Here is a 23716-nt window from a genome sequence, read left to right on the forward strand (position 1 = left end):
CAGACTTCCTGGAGGAGGAAGCATTTGAGGTGATCTTGAAGGATGGAAGGGGCTTCTCCTATGGAGTAGAGAGCTGAGAAGTGTGTGATGGGAGGGGTGGCGGAGAGGGATGGGTGTCCCCACTGACCTCTGCCAGCACTGACCTAGCCCTGGTTGGCTCAAAGTGTGCAGGAAGCTTATGGGGTGAGGAGGGGTACTCTGGAGTATAGTTGAAGATATGGGGTCCTTCAAGGGCTGAGGCTCTGATGAGATTTCACCACTCTGAATCCATTGCTTGAGCCCTGGAAGGGCTTAATTTTTGGAAATTGAAGTGCTATAATAAGAAACAAAAAGAAGAAAAGAAACAAATTCCATCCACATATAATCCCCAGTGACCTGCCCAAGGCAATATTGAAACAAGGAATGTATTTGTGTGGGTAACCTTACCTTTGTCAGACAGGGCTGTTAAATGTCCTGGCTGCCTGTTGTTGAACCTGAATATCAAAAGCTTCTTTAGAAAAGGAGCTAAATTGTCCTGTTCATTGAGAGGGAGCCTGGCCCCCAGTCCTGGATGAAGGCGGGCCAGAGCCCTGCCTTTGCCTCCCAGGGCTCTCACTCTCCCACTTTCTTCCCAAGGTGCTTTCCTCATCCCTTACCTGATGATGCTGGCTCTGGCCGGATTGCCTATCTTCTTCCTAGAGGTGTCACTGGGCCAGTTTGCTAGCCAGGGGCCAGTGTCTGTGTGGAAGGCCATTCCAGCTCTGCAAGGTAAGTCCAGCCTGCCTCCCAGCCTTTTCAGCCTCTTCCCCTGCCCTCTCTGGCACCGTGCAGCCCCAGGGAGGGAGAGCCACTTTTGTAATCAATAGAACACATTCCTTTATCTGATCCTTCTGAAGAATGGCTTTAGATCATCTCTGGCATTGTTGAGTTCCTGGGGGAATGCCTCAATGTCCCCTGTCCACACAGAGTCCACTTTACTATTCGTCATCTGTCTGTACCAGAGAGCCAAGACATAGGTCCCTACCACTGTAAGAATTCCATAAGGTTTGGCATAGAATGAATCCCTGGAATTTTTGCTTCTGCAGGCTGTGGCATCGCGATGTTGATCATCTCCGTCCTAATAGCCATATACTACAATGTGATTATTTGCTACACACTTTTCTACCTATTTGCCTCCTTTGTGTCTGTGCTACCCTGGGGCTCCTGCAACAACCCTTGGAACACACCAGACTGCAAAGATAAAACCAAACTTCTATTAGGTAAGTTTGGAAATACCTGGTTTCGGTGTGTGTATTCCGAACCATTCATTCATTCATTCAACAAAGTAAACTGAGCGAGTACATGGGGGAAAATGTCACCTGGGCCCTATCACAGCTGCTAGGGGTCCAGAGACTAAAACAAACACCAAACACACTTAATTCTCCTCATGGAGGGGTAATCAAATTTTTGTTTGTGTATGAATAACTATTTGTTAAAATGCAGGTTTTCACAGGGCCACGGTAGAATCTGATTTATAGATCTGGGTTTGGGTGAGCCTAGGAAATGGGTACTTAGTAAAGCTCTCTAGAATCTTATTTTGTTTTATAGTGTGTTTCTAGTGGGAGGTGGTTAGAAGCCCCACTGTAGCTTTTTTAAAAGAGAGTTTGCATTTTAACTCTATTCCCAGGTGACTTGTCTGCATGGTACAATTTGAAATGTATTGCTCATTGGATACTTTTTCTTCCATTCTTGGGATACTTTGTACTCAGCCCTACTATGAAACTAATTTATAGCTTTCATAGGAAAGCTATAACCCAAGTTTAGCCCAGGAACATGGGGAAGGGGAGAGGGAGGAGAGGGCAGAGGGAGGGTGATTGGCGGGATCACGCCTATGGTTCATCCTATAAGGGTACATGTGAATCTCTCTAAATGAAGAATATAAATGTCTTAACACAATAACTAAGAAAAAGACATGAAGGCTGTGTTAACCAGTTGGATGGAAGTACTTCAAACTGCATAGAGAAACAGTACACTGTACTCCATGATAGTACTAATGTACACTGTTATGATTTAAAAATAAAATAAAAAAAAAATGAAATGTGATGCTCTAGGTCCCAGAGTCTAGGAGCCTGGTCCTGGGCCCAGACTGACCAAACTGCTCAGTACGTGAGGTGAGTGTGAGCACAGGCTCTTGCACTTACGCCTCTGTAGAAATGGGCCTCAGGTGGCACCTGCAAGAGCGCGAGTCCCCTGGGGAGTCAGAGAGTGTCCCTGGAAGATGTTTCAGGTGTAAAATAGATTGAGACTTGAGGACTTGGGGAAAACCGTCAGCTTCTTGGGTTAAGGGCAAGAGACTCAGTGGGATAAAGAGCATGGCAGGTATGTCAGAAAAACTTTCTGGTCTGGTCTAAGACATCTTTGCCACTGACTCTATGTGTGTCTGAGTCATGTAACCTCCTTGGGTCTTTCCTCATCTGAAAAACAGAAATACTATTCCTCACCCTATATCCTATACGGGATTGCCGTAAGAACAGATGTGAGGGCCATGATAGAGCTGCAGAATTATAAAGCTCTCCCACAAATAGAAAGTGCTATTATCAGTCACTTTGGAAAACACTGGTCATTTTAATGGGGACCTAGAAACAAGTAGTTTCTTCTTTTGCTAGTAGATGTGCACACTCTCAACTGGGTCTGTTCTGAAGTCAGCTTTCTGCGGTGTCTATAGGATCGGCTCTTGGTGTTGCCCTCCAGGACCAGCTTTTTTCCCCAGAAGTCTGTGCATTGCAGAATTAGCACATTATTTAAGCCTTTGAGTGTGTTAAGGACAAAAGACGAATTCTTCCCTCCCATATTCTCAGGGAGATGCCAGATGCCATTCTTCTCCCCCTTCTTTTTTTAAATTCCAGATTAATATAAGGGCACATACAATTGGGTTACATCGTTTGCATTTGCTAGGTAGTATGAGATGCTATTCTTTTCTACATTTTCTATCATGTATGTGGGTTTGTTTTATAGTCTGCATGGATATGTGTGTGTGTGTATGTTTTAAAGCAAGCTGAGCATGGTAACTGGGCCAAGCATGGGGGCGGGGTCCACGAGGCAGAGAGGACCTTGCCCCTGGTTTCTAGTCTGGTGCATAATCACCCAAGAAGCATGAAAGGCAGAGTAAGGATGTTACACAGCTAAGCTCCTAGTGGACTGGTTTAAACCATAAAAACTAGGCAAGCTCTGAGTAGAAAGAGACAATGGACATTTTTCACTCTTCTTTCTCCCTGAGAGTGTATGGACAGACTGGGAAGATCCGATCTCATTCATGGCCAGTGCTTTAATTTTTGGGTAAAATACCAGGTGTCACTCCCCTCTCTGTTTGTGCAGCACTCCCCGTTTGTCATTCTCTGCTATCTGTAGGTGAACATGTTCTGCTTCTTGGGCCAGGCTTTCCCTCGTGGATTATGGTCCTTTGGGGGTTCTGGAGTGCCTTAGATTAAAAAAAAAAAGCGATGGTGGCTTGTTCATAGAGACATGGGCAGCTTTAGAGCCTCACTGCTTTGCTGGAAAAATTGGGAGTCCAGACAATGGCCATATCCAGCCTAAGGGTCTCCCAAATGGACATTCTGAGCACAGCTCACCTTCTTTCTCCCTCACAACCCACACCCTATGACATCTGCCCAAAAGGACTCATCCCCGGAGAGAGGGGATACATGGCCCGCCATTGCCACGTTCCTTCACAGCAGAGACGTTTGTGCCATGCTCCTCTCACTGCTGCTAGGGACATATGCCTGTGAGCTCTATGTCATCATGGAGATGCCAGGGCACCCATTGCACTCCAGCTCCAGAGGTAAAACCCTGGACCTGTCTGCGGGTGAGGCCTAAGTTTGTAGGAAAGGCTGTTTTCTTTAGGGTGCCTCAACCCTGCAGGTATTCGTAATGGAGAACGACTAATCTGTGCCCTGCCAAGTGAGACCAGTGGCTGCTTTGTGAAAATAGGAGCTAGCTGGGTCCCATAAAATGGAAACAGCATAAATACCATTTCTATTTCTGGAACGGCTTAATTTTCATTAGAACTTTAATTAAATGATTCCTTTTCTCCCTGGTCTTTCATGTGCTTTCATTTATTAATAATTGCCTGAGTAAAGAGAATCCCATTCCAACAGCTTCCAATTTCGCAGGATCATTATCGCTGTTCTTTGTTCGGGGTTGCTGGGCCGCAGAGCTCTCAGATAAGGCCCATCATTCCCTTGCTCCCGCGCCTGAAGGCGCCGTGTGCTGGGAAGCGTGCTCCTGCCGCCCAGTGGTAGATAAGGATATTGCAGGAGGCTTGGAAATGCGAGAGCCAGAGAGCCAGACCTGGTGCATTGCCGCAGGGACCGTGACCTTGTACCGCAGTTGCCGGCAGAGATCCACAGACATCCAGAGACGCTCTCTAGGGAAGCTGCCTGCTTGCTTCACAATGGCAATTTGGGAAGCAAGGATTTGGCGTTTGCTCTTGTGTTAATGGTCTCTGCATTCTTAGGGAGGTGGATGCACTTTTTGGAAGAAGGGCCTGTACTAACATATGCGCTTATTTACAGAAGAGAGGTGCGGATGGTTCTCTAATTGCATTCATCAGGTAGCTGCTGGGGGAAACAAAAGCTTCCCCGTAAATATCTGATAGTTATTAGGAGGGAAATCTCCTGAAACTGTTATTTGATTAGACTAAAGAAGATCATTGAATGGGAAGGTACTGGAAGGCCTTTCAAGCAGAGATTCTGAACGAGGGGAGACTTTACAGGGGACATGAGAGACTTTTTCAGAGACTTTTTTGTTGTTGTTGTGACCCCACGGGGATGTGCAGATGCTCCTGGAATTTAGTGGGCCGAGGCCAGGGATGTAGTTAAATATCCCCCCTCCCCAATGCACAGGACAGACACACAACAAAGAATTATGGGACCCCAAATGTCATTAGTGCCATGGATGAAAAATCCTAGTCTAAAGAACTAATCAAAGGGGAGCGATTCTTAAGATTGTTGTTTTAATTTTTCCCCAATATTCCAAGAAATTCAGGGGAATATGGTAATTTATGGCAGGCAAGTGGGCTTGTGACAATTAGGTTTGTGAGCTCACGTAAGAAAAAGTACCATATACCTCATTGCTGAATATCACTACAGACACCCTCAAAGGACTCCCCCTGACCATCTGGTGACCATAGTGATACTGAGCAATGAGTTATGTAGCACTATTTCTAGGATGAGTCCACCAACATAATTGTCTGACTTCATACATCAATTTTTTTTAAATACTGAAAAAAAAAAAAAAAAGAACTGAGCACAGTCAGATGTAGAAGAACCAGAGAACTCTGTTTCCTTCATGGGTTCCCCCACTCCACACAGCAGCTCCTTGTACAGATAGCAAAGGCTCATGTTTATGGAGCCCTGAATTATATAGCACTTTTTTTAGGCTGGAAGATGATGTTGAGGAGTAAAGATGCTCACTCCCTAACAAGGTACAACAATGATGATTGAATTATGGCTATAATTTACTGAGGGCCAACCATTGCCAGGCATCTTGTGAAATTTTTTTCATTAATGATCTCATTTAATTTGGTCCTTGCAAAAACCTTGTGCAAACTCTTACCAGAAAATGGAGGCTCAGACAGATAAAGGAACTTGTCCAAGCTCTCAGGGCTAGGATCGTTCCTGAGCCCTGCAGTTCCATACAAGGCATAAATTAGGAGTCCATGCACCGCATCTAGATTGCATATGTTTTTGCTTTGTTGTTCATGGTAATTAAAAAGAACTTTAACTAGTTTCTGATGTTTTAAAATGGAGAGATTTCATGTAAACATCCAGAGTTTCTGCATCTTTTGCCACAACATCTGGAAAAGCTTGGCACTGCAGTACTCTCTGCTTTGCCACAGTCCCCACCTCCCCCTATTACCCTTGACGTTATGCCTTCCTTATTTGTGTCACCAGCCTGGCCTCTGTAGGTGGCTGAGTCCATGAGCCCTGCTCTATACTTCACAATAGAGTGGTTACCAGCATGGACTCCAAAAAGAGAGGCTTGTTTGCATCCTGGGTTGATATATGACCTTGGCAAACACTTGCATCTCTCTGTGCCTCAGTTTCTTCATTTTAACACAGAGATAATAACAGTACTTATCTCATAGTACTGGTGGTGTGAGGCTTAAATTAACTGATGCATGAAAAGCACTTAAAACAGTGCGTTAGACATAAGTACTGTGTAAGTGTTAGTTTTTTTTTTTACTCTTTGCTTTTTTACAAAATAATATCCTTTGGGATTGGTCATGGTGGATTCTTTATTTGAAATATCTGTCTGTTTATAAATATCTTAAAGCTGTTTGGGAGGAATTATAATATAGACAGAAAGACTTTAGGTTCATCCTTTTTTTGTTGTTTTTTGAGACAGAGTCTCATTTTATCACCCTCGGTAGAGTGCTGTGGCGTCACAGCTCACAGCAACCCCCAACTCCTGGGCTTAGGTGATTCTCTTGCCTTAGCCTCCTGAGTAGCTGGGACTACAGGCGCCCTCCACAATGCCCAGCTAAGGTTCTTCCTATTTAAAATGCAGATGATAATATGTACCTCCTGGGTTTTATGGGGATTTCATGAGATAGTAATTGTCAAAGTGCCCAGCACAGTGCCTGACATACTGAGACTCACAAGGTTAATTTCCTTTCCCCATCCTAGCCTAGGTCAGACCTTCTCAACTATTGACAATTTGGTTTCCTCGATGTAACAGCTAAAAATGTCTCCAGATATTGCTGAATGTCCCCAAGGGGAAAATTTGTCCCCGGTTGAGTACCACTGTGTTAGGTGGTTAGCATATTATAGGCTCACCAACACACAGTGTGGCTACTGCCTCTGCTAACCCACATGACAGCAGAAGGAACATGCTCATATATCTCGTTACCGTATGTCGGCCATGGTGCCAGGCGTGGGGCCAAGATGAACTTATCAGTGAGTCTTCTGTAGGCAAGAGGTTGGTTTATCCCTAATTAAATTCATTCCTGCAATTCATTTGTTTTCTGTAGAGTCATAAATCCCATTAGCTGTCTGATTTCAACAGAGTTACTCAACCTCCTTAAGCCTGTTTTTTTATTTTAAAAATGGAGGTAATACTACCTACCACATAGGCTGATATGAGGATTAAATGAAGTAATACATTTAAAAAGCTGAGAGTGCTCCATAAACATGAGCCTTTGCTATCTGCACAAGTGCTGTGGGGACTGGGGGAACCGAAGAAGGAAACAGAATTCTCTGGTCTGTCTACATTTTACTTTGCTCAGTTACTATTTGTTGTTTTTGGTATTTAAACATTTGATACATGAGGTCAGACAATAAGTTGGTGGACTTATCCTAGAACAAGTGCTAGATAACTCATGGCTCAGTATCACTACGGTCACCAGATGGCCACGGGGAGTACTTTGAAGGTGACTAGCGATATTCTGCAATGAGATGTATAGTATTTTTTCTTGTGAGAGCCCCTAAACGTAATTGTCAGACCTGATACATATTACAGTTGCACATATTTGGGGGGTATAAGTAACATTTTGATTCTGCATACCATGTGTAATGCTCAAATCAAGATAATTGGGACATCCATCACCTCAAACATCTATCCTTTCCTTGTGTTGGGAATATTGCGATTCTTCTAGTGATTTTGAAATACATGATGCATTATTGTTAACCGGTTGATACTTTCTCAAAGTTACCCTCCAATGTTTCTGCCTTTTGTTTTTAAACCCGCAGAGAGGGACCTGTGTATCTTTTCTGTGCAGATTTCACTGTCTCTATACCACCCTCTCCTAAACAGATTCCTGTGTTATCAGTGACCATCCCAAAGTACAGATCAAGAACTCAACTTTCTGCATGACTGCCTATCCCAACTTGACAATGGTTAATTTCACCAGCCAGGCCAATAAGACGTTTGTCAGTGGAAGCGAAGAGTATTTCAAGTAAGATGGCTTTTTTTTTTTCTTTCCAAGAGGAATCCAGTGAATTAATAAACATTCAGTTTGTAGACCAGAGGTGTGGATGGCCCAAAGGATGGGATCAGGGAGGAAGACTTTTTTCCTGCTTTGGTTTCCAAGAGCAGAGGGTGACGTCTTGTGGGCTTGGGGAAGACAGTTGGTTAAATGATGTAGGGTGGGAATAGAACCCATGCTGCAGAGATTCAAGATGCTGATGAAAAAACATTTGAAAAGCTTGATCCAGCGTGATCTTAGCAGACCTTAGTTAACCAGATGACTTTTTTTTATCTGTCCGGGACAAGAGCCAATAAAACAGGTTATGGTCAAAGTTTTAGTTTTCTTTCTTTCTTTCTCTTCTTTTTTTTCTTTTAGTTTCACCTTAGCTTTGTGCTTTCTACATCTGTGTTGCAGGACATGAGAGAAGTGAGGTTCAGGGATACTAGGAGGTCCTTAGGTACTACAGGAAGATTGAGTAAAGTTCATGAAATTCTTTTCTTTTCTTTTCTTTCTTTCTTTCTTTCTTTTTTTTTTTTTTTGCAATAGAGTCTCACTCCATCACCCTGGGTAGAGTGCTATGGCATTATCATAGCTCACAGCAACCTCAAACTCTTGGGCTCAAGTGATCCTCTTGCCTCATCCTCCCAATTACCTGGGACTACAGGCACCTGCCACAGTGCCCTGCTAATTTTTCTATTTTTAATACAGACTGGGTCTGTCTCTTGCTCAGGCTGGTCTCCAACTCCTGAGCTCAGGCAATCTACCTGCCTTGGCCCTCCAGAGTGCTAGGATTACAGGCATGAACCACCACAACCAACCTATCAAATTATTTCTTAGGGGAGGCAAATATAGACAGAGTTTAATAGAGAGTCAACAAAGAATGTTCCCCTAGGCTGAGCTTTAAGTCAGGGGTTGTAAACTCAAATGTGTTCAGAGGACTTGGAGGGAACTTAAGGGAGTAAAGTGCAAGTGAGTGACAGAGAGTGGTGGGGACTGCGGCAAACTGAAGAGCTGCCTGCCTCCTGCAAGGGAGGCCGCTGGTGCTCGGTTTCAACTGATCGCTGCCTTGGGGAAACATGGGCTAGTGCTCCCAGAGCTTTCATTTTCCAAGAGAAGTTGGAAATAAAAATCTGGATTTGTATGTGATCCTTCCTGTCTTAAATGTTAGCAAAATAATTCAAATAGAACACTCGTTTAAATAAAATGCATACATTAGTAGGCCCCAGTTTGTGGCCTTTACTTAGAAAATGAGAAAGGTTTGCAAATACCCCCACCATTCTCCCAGTGGCCATTAATTCTTACTTTAGGTTTTTGTCCCATCCAGACTCAGAGGATACAATGGTTGATTGAATAGTTCTGTCTGAAAACCAGGGGTGGTAGAGGTGGGCACTTTGAGCACTGATTGAGTCTGACCTGATGGTGCAATGAAATGTGATCACAGAACCTGGGCAGTTGGTTACACTAGAAAATGATTGTGAACCTGCTTTGGGTGGTCTTTACTAACCTCTGGGGCTAGTCTTAATTTCTAAGAAGAAATGTCATCAGGAGCTTCCTGGGACTTGTCCAAGGTTCCTTACTGAAGCATGGAACAGTGAGATGGCTGGAATTGCTGACTATGTGGTTTACCCATTTGGGGGATGGAACACGGGAAGGGCCTTTTCTAGCTTGGGAGATATGGTCCCCTTGGTTTGGCCTTGGAGGCGAGTTCAAGGTCAGCTTGATCAGTCCTACTCAATTCTGAGCCCAGGTTGTGCCAGGGTTGGGATGGAAAGAAGCTCTGTCTGCACAGATCGTGGCCATCCCTGGTCTGTAAAGGATGGCTGTGTGCTGCCAAACAGCCTCTCCAGGTCAGTGGCTAGACCAGGAGTAGGGCTGCTGCTTCTATTTCTCTCAGCAGATCAGGACGTTCTGGGTCATCATCGTCTTGCAGAGTCTGGGCTATCTCATCCTTTGTTCAGGTCATAGAAAAATGTCAGCCTACAACCAGAGCAGTTTCATACAGGAGGCATGGCTAGATGGTTACAGAGTTAAAGGAATTGTCTGAATCTGTTCTCAGGCACTGTCCCTGAAGCTGCCTCCTGTACTCAGCCAGACTCTACTACTTCTCCATCGCTACACCAGTTGCCAGAACCGGCTGTAGATGATTCTGTTGGCAGCTCCTCATCTATCTTTGAATGCACTCCTTGAACAAGGCCTAGGCAGCCTGCTTTTGCATGTTAGCTAGCCTCAGCCTCAGGTGCACCCAACACAACTCGAAATAAAGTCCAGAGCTGCCCAGGTTCTGTCATTTAGCATATGCCGTTTTCACTATGTGCTAATTTTTTAAAATTTAAAACGTGAAAATACTTTCAGAATATGTTTTCACAAAAGAGCAGAGCAATATGGAAACCACACAAAAGTCAACCCTTGACAGTTTAGTGTTTTTATTGCACTTCTGGGACAGCTCCAAGTGACAGTGAAATTGGCAGTCTCGAGTAGAAGCCTGCCTGGGGCCACAAGTGGCCTCCCAGCACATGATCAAAGGTGGGTTAAGTCCAGTTGTTGTCTCTGCAGAAAGCCATGGGCAAGAGCACAGACCAGCAAATCCCCCATGCCCTAATCTGATTGGGTTCCTGATAGGGAGAGGGGTGTTGCTGGGGTTTGGGTCAAGGCTCCTGGCTCTGCTGGGAGATTGAACCTGCCTCTCTCCTCTCCCTCCCTCCTTCCTTCCTTCTCTTCTCTTTCCCGTTCTCAGGTATTTTGTGCTGAAGATTTCTGCAGGGATTGAATATCCTGGTGAGATCAGATGGCCGTTAGCCTTCTGCCTCTTCCTGGCTTGGGTAATTGTGTACGCATCCCTGGCTAAAGGAATCAAGACTTCAGGAAAAGTAAGAACTTAGATTTATCTAAGTATGAAAAAGTTCTGAGACATCTGGGGGTGGTTGTATCATGGAACAGGCCGAGTTCGGAGAAGAGAATCAGGAGTCGTGCATGCTAACTCTGACCACCCTGGAGCAGTAGAGGGGCTGTGGGCCAGTGACTTCACGGCCATCTGTAAAGTGGGGTAATAATACTTTTCTTGCTGGACTATCTTAAGCTTCAATGAGACAAATGTGTATTTGGCTCCCATCCCTTGGGGATACTATGATTCCTTTCCTTCCTTTTCTCTCTGGAGCTCTCATTCACTCATCAGAAGAGACCTCCCTGATGTCATTAGTCACTTTCCCTAAATTCTAGAATTTTTGCTGTTATTTTTTGGCCTCTTGGTCTGGCTGCCAGGTCAGTTACTGCTTCTGTCAAGAAGCTGGATGAAGATCAACACTGTGGAGTAGGTTCCCTTTCCTCCCTCCTGGCCACTGCGTTCTTGGCTTTCTTACCTTCCTTTCCATGCCCAGCCTGACACTCTTCCACCCAACGGGCTGCCAGCACTGAAGAAGGACAGGTCTGCCCATGGGGTTTTGGCTGAGCAAATACTGGACTGGGCCCTTTGCAGATAACGAAACTCAAGCCACAGAAGTTGAGGCATCCAGGGAGCCTCAGCGGCCCTGAGCATTGCCGTGAGAGTCACAGTAACATGTTCCATCTTTCTGCTGCCTTAGCAAAGCCCTGTTGAAGGGTTCCCCAACTGCCCCAATGACAACCAATAATATTTCACCACCCCAGGAGGCATTTCCATCTTTCAGAATAAAAGTGAAAATGTCTTTAAGACCCAAGGAATGAGGGTGGACTGGTGGACTTGGAGACCGTGGGTTGTAAAGTTGAGCTTTGGGCTGGTTACCCAGACCCGGGCTCACTGGGGTCACATTACAGCCAGCCAACCACAGAAGGGTCAGGCCGTATGGGCAGGGTGGTCTGTGCCATCCTCCACCCTCAGGCATGCTTCACGCCCCCACCCAGCACCCAGACTGGTGCCCACCAGCTGCTAGCCCAACCGGTTTCTCTCTGGGCACGCGGACATGAGCGTAGGTGCCTTTTCATTATAGCGCTTACCGGTGCCTTCTGTCGAATCTACATAGGATGCAGGCACTGGAGCAATGGACTTCGGCAGGTTTGGCAGGGTTACCTGAGGCAGGAGGGGCGTCTGAAATGACATGGTGTGGGAGGATCAAGCCAGCTAGAGAACCAGGCTGAGAGTGAGGAGCCCTGGGTTCCTGTCCCCCAGCTCCCTGTGGGCAGTGAAACTTGGCAGAGCTCCAATTTGCTCTTATCTTTAATTTCGTTTCTTTTTCTTTTTTTGCTAATAAATAAGAAGGAAATTTTCTTCTTCTAGCTATTTCAGGTGTCCTCAGTGTCCTCATTTCTAAGGTGAAGGCAGTTGGATGGCACCATGTCTACAGCCTTCCAGTTTTTACACTGCTCTGTTGGAACACTTGCTGGGGGCTTCTTTTATCTCTGACCTCAGTTTCCCCTTCTGTAAAGTGAGAGGTGACATGAAGTGGCCCCTGAGGACTCTGTTGTTGACTCTGACCCTTTGTTTGGTGTTGTTGTTGCAGCTTGGCTGGGGCCGGGTTTGAACCCGCCATGCTCGGTATATGGGGCCAGTGTCCCACTCACTGAGCCACAGGTGTCACCCTTATTATTATTATTATTATTATTATTTTGGCCAGGGCTATTAGTTTTAACCTGCCACCTCTGGCATATGGGGCTGGGCCCTACTCCTTTGAGCCACAGGCACCGCCCATCATTATTATTATTTTTGTAAGCAAAACTCTAGGTATTCTTTGTGACAAGCTATACTACATTAATGTCATCATTAATGTGACGTTAATGTGAATGCTATGAGGCTGGACTGATTGCATTTCTAAGGCTCCAGGGAGATGAGGAAGTGTTACTGTGATCCTTATAACAGTGCCCATGAGACCTGAGGTTTCCTGGATTCCTCGCCTCTGTAGCTTCCCAGGGAGCTGTGGGAGTTTCATCACTTCCAAGGGGATAAGCCAAGCAATTGCTCATCAAGACTAGCCAAGTATTTGCTCAGCCAAAATCCCGCTGGTAGGACTGTCACTTATGACTAGGGATGGAGACAAGATGACCTCAGCCATGGTCTAAGTGACCAGACAGGTGTCTAGTGGGACAGGCTGGAAGGTGTGACTGGCAGGAAAAGACATGATAAACAAGGAGGGTGAGAAGGTGGCCTCCTTGGTGACATGAGGAAGGGTGGCCTGGTGGCTCTACGGTCAGACCAATCTGAATTCAAATCTTGACTTCATCACTTTCTGTTTATGTCACTCTGGCAAAGCTATTGAACCTTTGAAATCCGTTCCTTACTTTGTGAATTGGGGGGAACAGTTCTTAGCCCATAGGATTGCCGTAAGGATTATATGAGATAGCGCATGTCAATACCTATTGTATGCGCAATTCTTAATTCACATTAACTCCTCTCATTTTTATTTTTATGAATGGCTGGTCTGTTGAGTGGGTATTGTACCATTTTGACTGATATCTTGAGAGTAATGGCTTAGATGGGGAAAATGGGAAGAGAAAGAGAGCTTTGTGCACACTATGTACACCAGGCACTGTGCTGACAGCTTCCTATGTGTTAGTTCATTCAGTCTTCACAACATCTTGCCTGGAGAGTACAATTATTCCCACTTTATAAATAGAGAAACTGAGGCACAACATGGTAGAGTAAATTGCCTGAGTCACACAGCTCTTCAGTGGCAATGGTGGGCTTTGGACCTGGGTGTTTTTCTTTAAAGCCTAAACTCTTTCCAGTACCTGGTGTTCTCTCCCAGGAAGGGGCTTTTAGGAACAGACAGGAAATGCAGGATCATGTAGTCGGCATTTGCATGTTGGGGTGACAGTCCCCCGTGTGAATCAGGACCCCTGCATTCTGCTGTCTTTTGCTGTGTGACTTTGTGCAAGTCACAGGATGCCTCTCATTTTCTTTATCTGCAAAATCCAAGGTTAGAATAAATGTTTTTTTCTGTGCTTTTTTGGAACACAGAGATAGTCATTTCTTTCCACGGATTTAGAGTTTAATCCTTGGCACCAGGTTTTCTAGGCTTTCTGGCATAGGGAGTTTTTAGCAGGTAAGTTTTTCTTTTAGCCCTGTCAAATTATTTCTCTGCTTCGTTGAGAAAGGTTTCCAAACAGAGATCAATGACCATTTTTTTAAAAAAATGAGGAATACAACCAAATATAATGAATCACAATTTATTATGGTGTCCCAGGCCCTGCAGACATTAATCATGGAACATTATTTGGGAGCTAAGGTGAACGCACCACTGAAGCCGCGCATTAGAACAAACTGAAATACTGTGAACGTTGTCATTTCTATGCATTGTTATTTTTCCTGCAGCAAGATACGCTCAGTTCCTCTCGTTCAGGGCTCGAGGAGAAGGCATAGGCCAGTTGCTTCTTCTCAGACTGAAGCCTTTGAGCAGTTCAAATCCCAGAGGCTGGGGTGACCAGCAGGCAGCCTGAAGGTCGTATGCAGCCCGCCTGACCTCAGGGCTCCTCTTTGCCTGAGCCTTATGACAACAAAGCACAGCTAACCTAATTAGTTTGCACTGGCTGGTGGGGCCTTACCACCTGTTCAGGGCTCCCATGGAGGTGTCAGGCCAACAGGCTCAGATCAGCTAGTCACTGTCATTCCTGCCAAGTGTAATTCATTACTGTTCAAGTCTAATTCCTCTGACAGTACATGCTGAAACAGGTGCATGCTAAAGCCCCCTTGACTCAAGGGAACTAGCTGTGCAGACAGCCTCCATGTACACCTGATGCACACGGGGGCGTCCGCAGGATTGATGAGCCATATTTTTGGCCCTCTCAGTTCCATCACCATCTACAGAGTGAGTGTGAGCACGTGCCTGGGGTGCAGAATTGAGAGAGGCCCTCACTCTCATGGTTCCTGCGAGGGAAGGGATGGCACCTGGGAGTGGTGCCTCCTTTAAATTCTGCACCCTAGGCGCCTCATTTGCCTTACCCTGCCGTGAACATCTCTGCTCATGTGGCCCAAACAATGGCGGTCATGGAAAGAATGGCTGTGGAGTGGGAAAGCTTCAGGTTTGGAAGTTGGTTCAAGGTGGGAGACCTTGAGTGAGATATTGAATCCCTTGTGAGAGGTTTAACCTGCACCTTAGTTTCCCCTCTCTGCAATATTCCTGGTCCCTTGAGGGAGCTCCAGACACAGTGGTGTCCAAACAGTTTCTGCTGTCAGATGGGAACCGTTGTCTCAGCTGGTTAGACTGGGACCAGCCTTGGAGGTTTTCTCTTGCAGGTCACTGCTGCCCAGGTCATCTCCTCTCCTGCACCTCTTCCTGCCATCCTCACTTCCCTTCCTTTCCACCCAGGTGGTCAGGGGATAGAAAGGACACTCCTTAGTTGCCCCCAGTCCCACCTCTGTGGTGTCTTGGTGGGGGTGAGAAGTCAGACTGGTCAGAGTCTGCCCTGCCCCTTAGCATCTCCTGTCCCCCACCACATCTGGTTGCTGGGAGGCCACCCCTGAGATGTCATAGGCCCTTGGGTCCCATAATGCTGTGTGTGTGTTTGGGGGGGGGCTTCACTTCCCCTTCAGACTTTAAGGAGGAAGGAGAGAAGTAGGAAGGAGCTGGCTGCTCCTCCAAGTTCCCCCTCCCCTCAATCCCTAGCAATGCAAGTTTTTCCTGACAAGGAGGGAGGAGAGACTCCTCCTTGTAGGGCAGGGAAGGGACATCCTGCTCAGTGGTGTGGCCATGAGGAGAAGAGGGGGCAGCCTGTCCCTGCTTCTGCAGCCAGAAACCCAGGTTGGCCTTGGGTTTAGAGACAGAAGGGACTTCAGCCAGCTTTTCAGCAGCTGAGGTCCCAAACTTGGGCGTCATCCTGACTCTTCTCTGGAACTCCACCGTAAAACTGTCAGGAAATTCTGGTGGCTCTTCTGACAAATATACCTGAGATCTGTCTCTTACCAGCTCCACTGACAACACCCCAGATGGAGCTGTCCCCGTTCCTTGCCTGGTGGCTGCTGTGGCCTCCACACCGCTGTGGTCTCCACACCGCTGTCCTCACTTCTCTCCTGCGCCCACTCTGTGGTATAATCATAAAGTGGCAACCGGGCAATGCTGTTCAAATGTTAGATCATGTAACTCCTCTGCCCAAATTCCTGTCTTACCCCCGCCCCTGTTGTTTCCCACTGGGTAGACTCTGTGGGGTCCACACCTCCCACCCTCACCCTACCCGTCTGAGCTCCCCTCTGCGGCCACCCCACCTCCTTGCTGCTCCTGGGCAGCAGGGACTCCTTTCTTAGGTCTGTTATTCTAGCAGTTCCCTCTCTGGAATGTTCTCACAGATATTCATTGGCTCACACTCACTTTCTTGGAGTCTCGGCCAACTTTTCAATGAGACCCTCCTTCCCAGCCATCCTCCCCGGCATGCCCCATCCCCTTACCGGGCTCTGGTTTTTCTTTCTTCCAGTGCCCATATCACCTTCCAGTACAACACAAAGGTTGTCTATCTCCCCAGTTAGAATATAAGTTATTATTCCAGGGCAGGGGTCTTGGATTTGTTTACTAATATGTCCCCAATGTTTGACTGTGCCTGGCACACATTAGATGCTCTGAATATGTAATTACATATGTAAATACGTGTATTTATTTGAATAAATGACCCTAAGAGTTATATCTAATTTCTGCTCTCATGTTTCCCAACTCATTCCACCCCTCCCAACAAGCCCCTGGATCCATCTTCATCCCTTGAAGTCCCTCCAGACACTCGAGTCTGTGCAGCCAGTGTGTGGTGGGGGCTCTGTACCCCTCTCACCCAGGCAGGTGTTCTAGTGGTCCAGAATGAGGGATGGTGGGTGGGAGCGGAGGTGACTCTGAATAAACAGTGCTTACCCCATGGACCAGAGAGAGCTTTAGGGGCCAGATGGGAGCTTAACCTCATCCACCCAAATGTCTTTCCATGTGCTTTTGGGATGTAGCCTCCTTGTGAGCTGGGGGTTGTCAGTGGTATTAAACTGGGACTTCTGTTTCCACTGCCCCCAGGTCGTGCCACTGCATGGATGGCAGCACTGTCAAAATTGCTGTTTTGCAGGTGTGAAGCTCAGCGATCCAGAGAGGTTGAGTCATTTCCCAGAGTGACCCAGCCTATAATTGCTGGAGTCAGGATTTGGGCACAGATTCTGGGTCTCCAGAGCCTGACCTCCCAGTCTGCTCTTCCCCCCAGACCTAGTCCTGAGCGCTCCTTCACCCTGAGGCTTGATGGACAAGAAAGGGAGGACAGGACCTCTAACCCATCCTTATCCAACTGACCCCGAATTCTGCAGAAGTCACCTCCCAAATGTTTCTTGACTCTCGTTCTTCTGTCTCTTCCAGCATCGGGGAGCACCCTCTGGAGGGCACTCAAGGCCTCTCCTGACGTGGTCTCCTCCGATGGTCTTTAGGCTCCCTTTCCACTGCAGGTGGCCTTGACTTTATGCTGTTCTGGTAGTGTGTGTGGATGCTCTGCTCTCAGACACCTGCCCACCTTCCACACCTCCTTTAAGTTGCACTTGCCCTCTAAGATCTGCTCAGGTATAATTTCCATACACTTTTAGTAAACTCCCAGGTTGGCCCCCAGTCCCTTTCCTGGATTTCTGAAGTGTCCTCTGTGTAACTGCTTAGCCCGTCATTCAGACACTGTCTCTGGATCTTTTAGGTTAGGAATCTCTTTATCTTTATGTAGCTGATGTCTGACACAGTGCTCAGCTCATAGGAGGCCCTCAACAAATTCTTGTTGAACTTGGCATTTAACGACCATGGTTCTAATTAGGCGTTGTGCTAGGTGCTATTCATGCATTAGCTCACTAAATCTTCATTATTATTTGTGAGAAAGATCTGATTACTCCCAAGTTACAGATGTACAAAAACTGAGATTCACAGAGCTCAATGGCTTGTCTAAGGTCGTACAGCTACTCAGTGCCATGCAATTTTATTTGAACGTAAATGTGTCCAATTTTTAGATTACAGTCTTTCACCTCCTTGGGCTTTCTCCCTCAGGTGTGTGTATAAACAGGGTGGGAGCCTGACAGATGAAAGAATTCCTCTGTAATGGTGGGATTTGGGGGCTCCACCAGGACATGGGGTAGGATTTTGGGGGGAGAAAGGCATGTAACCCCCTCCTTGCCTCTGTGGTTCCTCAAGGAGCTGTGCACTCATCTCAGGGCTGGGTGACACTTGCCCTCTAATACTCCTAGAGGCTTTCTTTCTGGCTCTTTCTGACTTACCTTTGGTCTAAGTGCCCTCCCCAAATTCCCAGCCCTGGCAGAGCTTGGGAGAGCTCCCCTGACATGCCTACTGCTGGGGCTCATGCCTGGGGGGCAGGCCCTACTTTTGCTCTGGGTGATGCTCCTTCAGCACGGGCACCTTCTGCAGGTCTGCTCCTTCCAGCCCCTCTACCCGTGGTTTTTCTAGGTGGTGTACTTCACGGCCACATTCCCGTATGTCGTGCTCGTGATCCTTCTCATCCGAGGAGTCACTCTGCCTGGAGCTGGAGCTGGGATCTGGTACTTCATCACACCGAAGTGGGAGAAACTCACAGATGCCACGGTGGGCTTATTATTTTATTAATAACAGGTCCCCTGGTGGGGGAGGGAACGGCACTCAGGGATGGCTCATGCTCTAGGTCGCTGTTTGGTGGAAGGGGTTAGACTTCCTTCCTCAGTGTGTGCTGGGCGATCATGGTGCATTATGCACTCAGGAAATATTTAATGAGAAGTGGACAGCTGAGAGTTTTCAAATTCCTGGAATAGTTGTCCTACATCTGGGGTTGCAGTGGAAGCTGAAAATGAAGAATGAAATCCTCTTAATAGCTCTGGGCCACTTCACACTACTTATCTGTTACTAAATATAGTGCAGTAGAAGTAGAGTTTTGCAGGTTGGAACATAATAGCACTTGGGTAAACCATAAGCAATTCTATTTTAAAGGGCTTAGACCCATCTGAATGCTTCCTATACACCCACACAGGGCCAGCACACATTTCAACTCTTTGCATGTACTTTTTTCTTTTTCTTTCTTTCTTTTTTATTTTTTGGTGACAAGTTCTCACTATGTTGCCCTCCATAGAGTGCTATGGCATCACAGATCACAGCAACCTCAAACTCTTGGGCTTAAGCTATTCTCTTGCCTCAGTCTCCCAAGTAGCTGGGACTGCAGGTGCCTGCTACAATGCCCGGCTATTTTTTCATTGTAGTTGTCATTGCTGTTTGGCAGGCCCAGACTGGGTTTGAACCCGCCGGCTCTGGTGTATGTGGTTGGCACCCTTACCGCTGAGCTACAGGCGCTGAACCAAGAATATTTTGATTTCTTTCTTTTTTTTGAGACAGTCTCAAGCTGTTACCCTCAGTAGAGTGCTGTGGCATCACAGCTCACAACAACCTCAAACTCTTGGGCTTAAGTGATTCTCTTGCCTCAGCCTCCCAAGTAGCTGGGACTACAGGTGCCTGCGACAATGCCTGGCTGGTGTCGTTGTTGTTTGGCAAGCCCAGGCTGGATTTGAACCTACTAGCTCCGGTGTATGTGGTTAGGCCCTAGCTGCTGAGCTACAGACGCCAACCCTTTGCACGTTCTATATCAGCACACTTTACTCGAAAATTCCCAGTCCCAATGAGAACTAATTGTTCTCACCTTAAAGGAAACTCTCCTTTTCCAGAGTATGTTAAGAACACATAGCCAGGATCGAGTTTGACTGTATGTGACAGAAAATCTCCACGTCCTGGCAGGTAGGATGTAGCCCTGTAAAGTCTGCTCCACAGCGGCACAGAGACCACATTCCTAAGATTAGGGACTATAGAATTTCAGATGTTTAAGAGCAGTTGGAATCTATAAGAATATGGGCAAAAAAGGGATTTTATTTTGTGCCCATGCCTATGTTTTGCTGTTCTACATCAGTTTGTGAGGGTGCATTGACCTTAAGAAAGGGCTCTGCCTTCTGGCTGGCTTCACCTGAGGAGGTGAAAATGTGGAAAGTGCATGGAGTCACCGAGTTCCTCTCCACTGATCTGAGGGAGTTAAAGTCTCGTAGGTAGCAGAGTGCCCTTTTGACCTCCAGGACAAGCGAGTTGTGTTTCTCATTTATGCTGCTGTCCCAAGTCATCTCATCCTGATGCCTGTCCCCTGGGAAGATGATGCGGCAGTTGGTGTCTAAGACTCTCCTCCCCTGGGGCCAGTCTCCTCCGTGACTTTGAATCTCCTCTCCTTCTGCCTCCCAGGTGTGGAAAGATGCTGCCACTCAGATTTTCTTCTCTTTATCCGCCGCATGGGGAGGCTTGATTACTCTCTCTTCTTACAACAAATTCCACAACAACTGTTACCGGTACGTGGAGTTACTCGCAGGTCCTGGTTAGCAGGAACAGGGTCAGAGACAGAACAAGGGCCACATCCTCAGGCTTCACTATAGGTAAAGATAAGATTTGCCTCGTGCCTGGAAATACCACCTGCTAGGGCCTAGCCTTATTTCCTGGAGGCCTGGACCCTAAATTGTACTCCTGTCTCTGTCACATGGGGGCTCAGTAGTCATTTATAGGATGGAAGATGACTTCTCCATAGGACAGAGGTCATGGTGTAGCCTGCTGTGTCCTGTGATAGTCACGTGTGAATGACCTAGTCCACGGATACAACTATATGGTAGTCACAACATATGGTCATATAGTCACTTTATAAATACTTTTATTTTTTTAATTTATTACTTTTTTTTAGAGACAGAGTCTCACTTTGTCACCCTTGGTAGAGTGCTGTAGTGTCACAGCTCATAGTAACCTCCAGCTCTTGGGATTAGGTGATTCTCTTGCTTCAGCTTCCCCAGTAGCTGGGACTACAGATGCCCGCCACAACACCTGGCTATTTTTTGTTGTTGTTGCAGTTTGGCTGGGGCAGGGATTGAACCCGCCACTCTCGGTATATGGGGCTGGTGTTCTACTCACTGAGCCACAGGCTCTCCTATAAATACTTTTCTAGAGACCCTATAAGGAAGGTGTACAATAGAAAGAGCACCTTGAATTCAGACAGACTTGCATTTGACTATGACTTTACCATGTACTAAAACTCCAAGACATGAGCAAGATACTTTACTTCCCTGAGCCTCTGTTTCTTTGTCTATAAAATGCAGATTATAATATTTTGTTGGGGGTTAAGAGATGATGTAAGCAAATTCCTCAGAGCAATATTTCAAACCTAGTAGGCACTCAATAGATGGAAGCTGCCATTATCATTATTATTATTTAAAAAATAATATATGAGATATTCTGTGACCCAAGAAAGGTTTAAAACGTCCCTGTCGTTAAATAGCTTACTATCTAGGTAAAGAGGTGCAAAATCACTACTGCGGTTCTAGGTTCAGATTGTTAGTCACACTTACAGGACACCATCGGATTATTGAACACAAGTTTGCTTAGCCAAGAAAGGATATGGAATGGGGAGACAGCGACAGGACCCTGGAGACCTCGGGCACCCAGCCCCTACCTACAGTGTCCTGAGCACTTCCCACTGCCCATTTGGTAGTAAAGGATGACAATGAGAGCCGGTCACATTAAAACAAGGGATGCCCTGTGGCCTCTGATAACTGGCACCTGGAAGGGTGCAGCCCAGCTCCCATCTTTAGGGCAGCTGCAGCTCAGTTATTCTAGCTTAGGCATAAAACAATCCTAGCAACCAGGTATGGTGAGCTCTCCGTCATGCCTGGATCAATAATTAGTCCATAGCAGCCACAAGAACCCATCCAGTAACTCAACACTGCAAGAATTGTGATGAAGCATCAACCTTTCCCAAAGCATCTCTGAAATTAGAGGAAAAGATTACTGTTAAGCTGTGGCCTGGGATGGCCGCACACAGACTCATACTGGGCTGACTTTAGCAGGTGCAGGAGGAGGAAGAGCATCTCAGGCCGCAGAGAGATCCAGAGGTGGGAGTGTGATAGGTGCGTGTAGAGGGAGGCAGGTAGGTGGGATGCAGCAGCCTGTGTGCATGTGGGGCCAGAGGGAAACGGGGCCTGGAAATCAGCCCAGGCCAGACGGGGGAGAGCCTTTGTATTAGTTTGCCGGAGCTACTATAACAAATGCCGCAGACTCTGTGGCTTAGACAAAGGAAGTTTATTGTTTCAGAGCTCTGAAGCGACTGAAAGAGGCTGAAGTCCCAAGGTGCTGGCAGGGAGGGTTTCTTTGGAGGCGCCGCTCCTTGGCGTGTGGACGATCCTTCTTCTCCCTCTGTCCTCTCCTGGTCTTCCCTCTGTGTGTGACCATCAGTCACTTCGGACTAGGACCCAATCTAATAACCTTATTTTAACTAAGTTACCTCTTTAAACTCTTTTTTTCTGAATAGTCACATTCAGAGGTATGGGGATTAGGACTTCCATGTACAAATCTGGGGGAAGGTGAAGTTCAGCCCCTAATAGTCATATGCCAGGTGAAGGCAGTGGAACTTCTTTTGATCACACCTGCTCAGTAATGGTTGACCTGAATCAGTCTGAACACTGTCAAAGGGTGGAAGCATTGCCACGTGTTTTATTAGAAAGGAGGAGGTATGGTGTGGCAGAAAGAATCTGGGCTGAGAGCTGGAAAGTCTGGTTTCAATTCCTGACCCACTGTTAACTAGTCCACTACCTTCCCCCTGGGCCTCATCAGTAAGTTGGGGTCAAGACAGGGTCTTGGGGTCAAGGTCAGTTACTGGGCCCTGGCTCTGCAGTGGGTGTGAGTGGCGTGGGCATCATTTTGTTGGGTCCTCATAACCTATGAGGAGGTAGGGTTATTGCCACCATTTTAACTCACAGTAGAATGGAAGGGACTTGATCAAAGTCATAGTGATAACAGACAGGAAAGCCAGAATTTCCATGAAGCCCTGGGGCTCCAACTAGCCAGCAGGCTGGTGACCCTGCCGTAGAAGGCGCTCTCCCCTTGTCCTACACAGGCCCGGATGCCCCACCCCCAGGCTGCTCTCACACCTTGTGGCATTTCATTGTCCCCTGCCTTTGCTTGCTTCACACATGGTTTCTATCCTCAGACTCCCCCCGCCCCAGGCCCCAACTCCTTATTCTGCTCTGGTGGACAGATCTGACCCTGCCTCTGGACGGTATCTTAGCTTGTTTGGGTTGCCATAACAAAATACCTCAGCCTGGGGAGTTTATGAACAACAGCAGTGTATTGCTCACAGTTCTGCAGGCTGGAAAGTCCAGGGTCAAGGCGCCAGCAGCTTCTGTGTCTGAGGAGGCCTTGCTCTCTGCCTCCAGGATGATACCTTGTTCTGTCCTCACACGGTGGAAGAGGCAGACACGCTCCCTGCAGCCTCTTAGATAGCGCAGAGTCCTCATGATTTGATCACTCCCTCAAAGGCCCCACTTCTTAATACTAAGCAATTAATCCATTCTGGATTAAGTTTTAACATGAATTTAGGGGAGCACAAACATTCAGACCATGGCGGCTGAGTCGAGACCCAGTTCTAAAGCTTATGGAGCCCGAGCTTTGGTCCAGAGCCCCCAGATCAGGGTGATACAGGAGATCTTTTTGAGCCTTTTGGTAGTTTTACATTTTTATTTATTTATTTGTTTTTTGGAGACAAAATCTCAATCTGTGGCCCTGGGTAGAGTACCATGGCATCACAGCTTACAGCAACCTCAAACACTTGGGCCCAAGCCATCCTCTTGCCTCAGCCTCCCAGGTAGCTAGGAATATAGGCATTGCTGCAAAGCCCAGCTAATTTTTCTGTTTTTAGTAGAGACGGGGTCTTGCTTTGCTCAGGCTTTCAGGCTTGTCTCAAACTCCTGAGCTTAGTTGATCCACTCACCTTGGCCTCCCAGAGTGCTAGGATTATAGGCGTGAACCATTGCAACCGGCCCTCTTGTTGGGTTTTGAATGAGCCCACTGG

The 23716-nt window shown here is 46.9% G+C and overlaps 1 protein-coding gene across 2 annotated transcripts in view; it reads left to right on the forward strand.

Moving 5' to 3' along the window:
• SLC6A5 (solute carrier family 6 member 5) overlaps window positions 1–23716 on the forward strand; it is a 54420-nt gene that overhangs the window by 6942 nt on the left and 23762 nt on the right. For both annotated transcript variants that reach the window (XM_003781181.1, XM_023510311.1), the window contains 6 exons: window positions 616–747; window positions 1065–1238; window positions 7771–7912; window positions 10659–10791; window positions 18277–18411; window positions 20074–20177. In XM_003781181.1, the coding sequence (XP_003781229.1) occupies window positions 616–747; window positions 1065–1238; window positions 7771–7912; window positions 10659–10791; window positions 18277–18411; window positions 20074–20177 (820 nt within the window). The remainder of the gene's footprint in view (window positions 1–615; window positions 748–1064; window positions 1239–7770; window positions 7913–10658; window positions 10792–18276; window positions 18412–20073; window positions 20178–23716) is intronic.

This window comes from Otolemur garnettii, unplaced genomic scaffold (genome assembly GCF_000181295.1).
Source record: "Otolemur garnettii isolate 467f Iridium unplaced genomic scaffold, OtoGar3 scaffold00001, whole genome shotgun sequence".
Classification (NCBI taxonomy): domain Eukaryota; kingdom Metazoa; phylum Chordata; class Mammalia; order Primates; family Galagidae; genus Otolemur; species Otolemur garnettii.